Source organism: Oreochromis aureus, linkage group 11 (assembly GCF_013358895.1).
Source record: "Oreochromis aureus strain Israel breed Guangdong linkage group 11, ZZ_aureus, whole genome shotgun sequence".
Lineage (NCBI taxonomy): Eukaryota > Metazoa > Chordata > Actinopteri > Cichliformes > Cichlidae > Oreochromis > Oreochromis aureus.
In genome coordinates this window covers 19,351,704-19,357,823 of record NC_052952.1, presented here as the reverse complement: position 1 = coordinate 19,357,823, position 6,120 = coordinate 19,351,704, and the positions used below count along the sequence as shown (strand labels likewise).

Here is a 6,120-nt window from a genome sequence, read left to right as displayed (position 1 = left end):
AAACTGCACAATCACAATAAAAAAGTTCTAAGTTCTACGTTCTAAGACCGAGGTAAGATCCTGTGGGAGTTCCAGATACAGACGGACAAATGGTGATGGCTAACCAACCGGACATAGTAGTGGACAAGCAGAAGAAGACGGCCGTAGCGATAAACGTAGCTATACCATCAGGAACATCAGGAAGAAGGAACACTAGAAGATGGAAAAACTACCAAGGGCTCAGAGAAGAGCTCAAGAGAATGTGGAGGGTGGAGGTAACACACACATATATATATATATATATATATATATATATATATATATATATATATATATATATATATATATATATATATATATATATATATATTTGGATATTATTTATATAATTTTAATAACATATATATGTTATGTGTTTACAATTATTGGTTAACACAGTATAGTTTATAAACATTTTAATAAATATTAATTTTAACTATTTAGCGGCTTACGTAGGCGGAAATGAATTGACTCCACATCCGGGTGAAACGCTGTTTACAATTAGGATGGTGGTTGGCTAATGCTAAGTGCCGAGGGAGAAAACAACATTTATAATTATATATTGCAGCTACTTTTCTCCAGAAACACCACCTATGGCATCGCAGATCCCCATAACCGTCAAGACCCCGCCGACAGTCACCAGCTCCGCCGCTTTCCGTGGGAAGAAACGTCCCGGCAGTCCGGCGGTTTCAGCCGCTCAGCAGAGCACCGGGAACAGCAACAAGAAGAAGAAAGGGCAGCCGGTGGTTACTGCAGCGACAACCCAGGCACAGGTAAAAGCTAACCGAGGCACAGTAAAACACCTCAGGTGTGTTGGAAAGTCTTTTTGTCATTATCAAAAACTCGCACCAAGAGTTAGGTAAATATAAAAAATATGTCCATACAACAACAACAACAACAACAACACCCCCCCATTTGTTTGGTTTTAATTTACCAAACAAATGGCTGCAACAGATTTATGTAACAAAACCATTGTTATGTACTTTCCTTATTTTCCAGCATGTTTACCAGGGAATAGGACATCATCTGTTTTCTCTTTTTTTCCCCTCGATTTTTATACTTTCCTCATACTTGGCTCTGAGCTTTGACAGCTGTAATTAGGTTTATTGTTATGAGGATTTTCATACTAGTCCCCCTGAGGTTAACTTTGGTGATCTTCATGTCCTCACTCACAGTGAGGAGCTTCCACGCTAACGACATGTCAATGTGTGGCTGAGAGAGTTTGTGTGTGTGTGTGTGCACGCGTGACTCACAATTGGTCATGTGGGAGGCTGATCAGTCATGGCAAAGGGCCATGAACACTGGAAATCATCCAATTCTGGGCCCTGCCCAATCAACTAGTGCATTTCTAGTAAATTTGATGTTTAACAACTCTCAGTGAATTAAAGTTTTTTAGATTTCTTTTAAAATGTATTCATTTTTTTTAGTTGTGTAAAAATGATTTTGAGACATTCCTGATATAATTCCCTCAAATGAGTTGATTTTTCACAAACGGAACAGATGCTGCGGAGTCCTTTTGTCAGTAGTATCTGTATTTCTTACTAATTTCCATCTGTCCAACCTCTGTAAGATATTGAGCTATATGATAATTATTCACTTCTATGTATTGAACAGTCAGTGTTCAATACATAGAAGTTATACTTAGACTTGACAAATGACCACATACCTAAAAGGTGATGAAATGTGGAGAACAGCAGAAAAGCAATGCATAACATTCATTCAAAGTACAAAAAAGGATAATAGGACCAAACAGGATGATATATTATACTAGAATAAAAATACATATTATACTTAATATATCTTTGTAGCATCATTGAATTGTACTTCACTTTTTTTGTCATAGATTATGTTTGTATTTTCTTTTTAACAAAAACAAATTCTCTTTTGCATTGTTACTCCTGCTCAAATATGATTGTAAACAATTTTTCTTGTTGTAAGCGCCTGAGGTTTCAGTCTAAGCTGGGTATAGCCAACTGTTGCCATTTATGCATAACATGTTGAACGTGTGACTTACGTCAAACATGATTGCTGTATAGCTAACTGTGATGCCTCATCAGATGACAACAGTAGAGACGGTTGCTGAGGTGAAGGCCGTGGGATCGGCAGACAGCGGTCCAACCAGCACCATCACAGAGTCCACTGTAAAGCCTCCACCATTTAAAGACGACACATTCATGGTGGGTGCATATGTCTGCATGAATCTGAGTTCATCCTGTTCCTTTGTTTCTCCTTAAATTTTTATTCTCCTTCTTTTTTTCCTCCTTTTCTAATCTTGGCAGCATTCGGGTATTGGCGGAGCAGCAGCAGGCAAAAAGAACCGGACCTGGAAGAACCTCAAACAGATTCTGGCATTGGAGCGTACCTTACCCTGGAAGCTCAATGATCCCAACTGTGAGTTTCTTCTTTTAACTGGGGTCATTTGTGCATTTGTCAGCTATAAACAATTCCAGCTCCATTTCCATTTTTAAAATAGTGGTAAATTAATACCAAAATAAATTTTTTTGTGACTAACAAAGCTGACATTTTAAATAAAAAGAGAATGCTTTGCCATTTTAAAGCAAAAGCACAAATTACCACTTAAAAAAAGAAGAAAAGACCCCCCCCCCCGATCTGTTTTGTCCAACAAAAATTTGCTCTGTATTTTGCTCTAGTCATCTGCATCCCACCTGCAGCGACTCTCATCTTTAATGCAGTAGTTTGAGAATTGCTGCATTAGTAATGAGACTGATGAGACTTTAAAAGCCACTTCTCTGTGAAAAAAGTGCAGATAATAGTACATTTCAAATTTGTAGTTCATCTTATGACCCTTTTGTGTTTGTAGACTACAACATTGATGCTCCGCCATCCCTGAAACCAGCCAAGAAATACTCAGACATCTCTGGACTCCCTGTGAGTAACCGTTCCGCTAAAAAAAAGAAAAGAAAATGTTTTAAGTTGGACAGCATTACTTTAGCCAAGTCTTGTACAAAGAACACACTGAGTAATCTCTCTTGTCTTTCCTCAGGCAAACTACACAGACCCACAGACAAAGCTGCGCTTCACATCTTCTGAGGAGTTCTCCTACATCCGTCTTCTGCCCACTGATGTTGTTACAGGCTATCTTGCTCTTCGAAAGGCAACGTGCATTGTGCCCTGACAGCCCAGCAAGGCTTGAAAGCTAAAGCGGGTTCAAACCTGAACTCACCTCATGTCAGCGTAGGAAGCTGTCAGGCCAGCGAGGAGAGCAGGTAGTCTAGACAGTTGCTGGAGATCAAAAGCTGACTGTAGCTAACCCTTTGCACTGTTGTTAGTAGCAAGGTGAGCTACATCTTAATTGTTACTATGTGACAAAATCAATTAAACAAAACTGATTTTCCTTTCATGTAGAAAGAACGTGTTGCGCAATTGCTTATTCTTTTTATGAGGCATGTTTCTGTCAGTAGCTGGATGTTACATTGTAACGCCATCAAAGGAGCTCAAATATGCCAGCGGGAAAAGTTCATTCAGAAGTCAGCAACAGGATGTGCTTCTGCTTATTTGTTAAAAAAATCTCCTCAAATGTAAATGTTATTTTTCCATTACATCTCCCTCCTTCCTCCGTCCTCTCTGCTCTATTAACTGTTTACATGCAAGTTGCTGTGTCCGAATGATCTGTGCTTTCATTGGTGGAAATGAAGAGTAGAAGAGCAATGTGTTTAACCTGTTTTCTTTTTTCCCCCTTCTTTTTCATTGACTCAGTTGCTTTTCATAATGTGCCTATTAAAACTAGCTTGCATGTGGTACTAAAGTTTGAGAGTCTCTTTTCCATCCACGCTCTCGTAAATAAAATTTGTGTAAATTTACATCTTCATTTACATCTTGGATAGTCATACAGTCAAAGAGAGATGAAGCCAAAAAGGTGTAATCAATATTTTTATAAGCAGCAAATCATCAGATGGACTTAATTTCACATATCATTTACAAAAATATAGCTTGGTTCCACAAGCAGCGTTTTAAGTACAATTTACTCTCCTACCTGAGTTCGAAATCGCACTTGGCAGGCAACCACAATCATTTTCATAAGATATTTCCTTGTGCTTTATGAAAAAGTAAAGAATAAATTCTGTTGTATTTCTCATGAGAGTGATTCCTATTATGCAAATAGTAAAAATAAAGGCTAAACAGCACAAATAAGGATACATGAATACGACAAGAACCACTAAGCTGTGAGTCCAACCTGTTGAGACAGCGAGACAGGTGCAACAATCTAAATAATTTCCTTCAGTTCCTCCTTGATTTTTAAATTTTTTTATTTTTTTTATTTGCTCGAGATATGTAATTACACTTTACCCCGCGTTCTCCCTTCAGTCTTGAAGCCCAATCCAAACAATAAGCCCTGTGTTATCAATGAAGGACAAGCTGACATCTATTCTATAAAAATACACTGGTCCCACTACTGTCTGTTCAGCTAAAACCTGTAACATATGTTATTTCTCATAAGATCACCATTGCTGCTTAACAGCAGCTAAAACACCAATAACGCTATCACACTGGGTGGTATGTTCCAGAAAAACAAACACAATGCTTCAGTCCTGCAAAAGACTCGTCTTACTCGTGGCTGAGTGTTCTTCCAGCTCTGGGCTGGAGTGAAGCTGATGAAGGCAGTATAGTTTATCCATGAGCCATTCCTGCTGTGGCATCAAAACCTCAACACTGATTAATGAACGTCATCAGAGCTTTCTACTACCCAAGCACACAGCCCAGCAGAGTGTGTCTGCATGCGTGTGTGCATTTACATTTTGGGCCATCTTTGCTGCGCTCACATCCCAGAAACTACACAGTATTATATTGTGCTTAGAGTTAGGATTTATAGAAGTAATATTATCACAGGCCTCAAACATGCTATGTGAGGCTTTTTTGCATGACTTATATATGAATATTTGTGACATATGTTTGCATAAGTGAGCGTATCTCACCCAACAGAAATGGAAACCTGCAGGTTTTATGGTGCACTTGTCTTTGCAGTCACAGTTCATCTCCACTTGGGTGCGCCAGAGCTCTGCCCTTTCTGCCACGTCTGTGTCCCATGATGAGTCATGGATGTCACAGCAGGGTGTCCATTTCTGAGCAAAACCTTGGCTTCATTAAGTCGAACTGCGGCAGGAGAACTTATTCAGCCACTGTGGTGGTGGAGGATAAACACTACCATCTGAGAGGTCGTCATAAATCCAAGTTTAAGAAGAGTATAATGAAAAATTAGAAATCCTTCTGCTATAGTTGGGCTAATAAAGACACATAAGAGTGAAAGCTTACACTGACCGCCATGCAAACAGAATCCATAATTACCTTAAAGCATGTAATAGACTTTAATAAACACGAGCACACTGATTTAAACAGGCTGATGATAATTATCACTAATTTTAGTATGGGCATGGCAAAGGATGTAAGCAATCGAGGACTACAGCTCAATCATATAATAACCGTCATTAAGAAATTGATTGTGATGTGCATAAAAAGGCTCATCTCGCTTTGATGGAGGATTTGGCACCTGCTGCACTGCATAAAATGTGCGTTTTTGGAGAACACACACACCAGCTGAAATCAATGAGTGACTTTTCTGTCGATTTTGTTTTCTAGTACTTCCCTTGCTGAACTTTTGCAGTTTTCTGAAAGTTTCTGATACCCTGTGGAGACACACTCTATGATCTAAAGTCGTCTTTGTGCCTATTTTCATCCAGTTTGTCTCAGTTTTTTTTTCACTGTCACATTTTAGTGGTGGTGGAGCTGTACACATTTATTTCACATCCAGCACATGGAATCTTTTACAGGGCAGCTTTTCACCACATTATTGGACCTATTGCACGTAAACAGGGCATAAACCAAAGAAAGCATCATTTGGGACATTTAAGTCTTCAGTGGATACATAGTTGTCACCGCATGTGTTCAGGTTTGCAGAACTTATTACCAGATCAGATTCACAGCTTCACTGGCTTCACCTGTGCCCTCACATTCAGAGAGGAGCCCTCAGAACTATATGGACAGATGGGCAAGCTCTTCACAACAGACAGGGAAAACTCTAATTATAGCAGTCATGTTACATTATTCATCTGCAATCTTAAAGTATGTAAGAAAAATTCAAGAGAG

The 6,120-nt window shown here is 39.0% G+C and overlaps 1 protein-coding gene across 2 annotated transcripts; it reads left to right on the top strand.

The window, feature by feature from the left end:
• Positions 1–487: 487 nt before the first annotated feature.
• Positions 488–3,784, top strand: ino80c (INO80 complex subunit C). 2 transcript variants are annotated; one of them, XM_031753999.2, is made up of 5 exons: positions 488–791; positions 2,076–2,195; positions 2,298–2,409; positions 2,840–2,907; positions 3,023–3,784. In XM_031753999.2, exons 1-5 carry the CDS (start codon positions 612–614, stop codon positions 3,152–3,154), a joined length of 612 nt encoding a protein of 203 aa, XP_031609859.1. In that variant the 5' UTR covers positions 488–611; the 3' UTR covers positions 3,155–3,784. The 2 variants fall into 2 exon arrangements, with proteins under 2 accessions (XP_031609859.1, XP_031609858.1); XM_031753998.2 differs by having other exon boundaries at positions 2,055–2,195.
• The last annotated feature ends 2,336 nt before the right edge of the window (positions 3,785–6,120 follow it).

Coding starts and splice junctions, on each gene's coding strand:
- ino80c (XM_031753998.2), top strand. CDS start 612: ATGGCATCGCAGATCCCCATAACCGTCAAGACCCCGCCGACAGTCACC. Junction 792..2,054: donor CAGCGACAACCCAGGCACAG/GTAAAAGCTAAC, acceptor ATTGCTGTATAG/CTAACTGTGATGCCTCATCA. Junction 2,196..2,297: donor TTAAAGACGACACATTCATG/GTGGGTGCATAT, acceptor TAATCTTGGCAG/CATTCGGGTATTGGCGGAGC.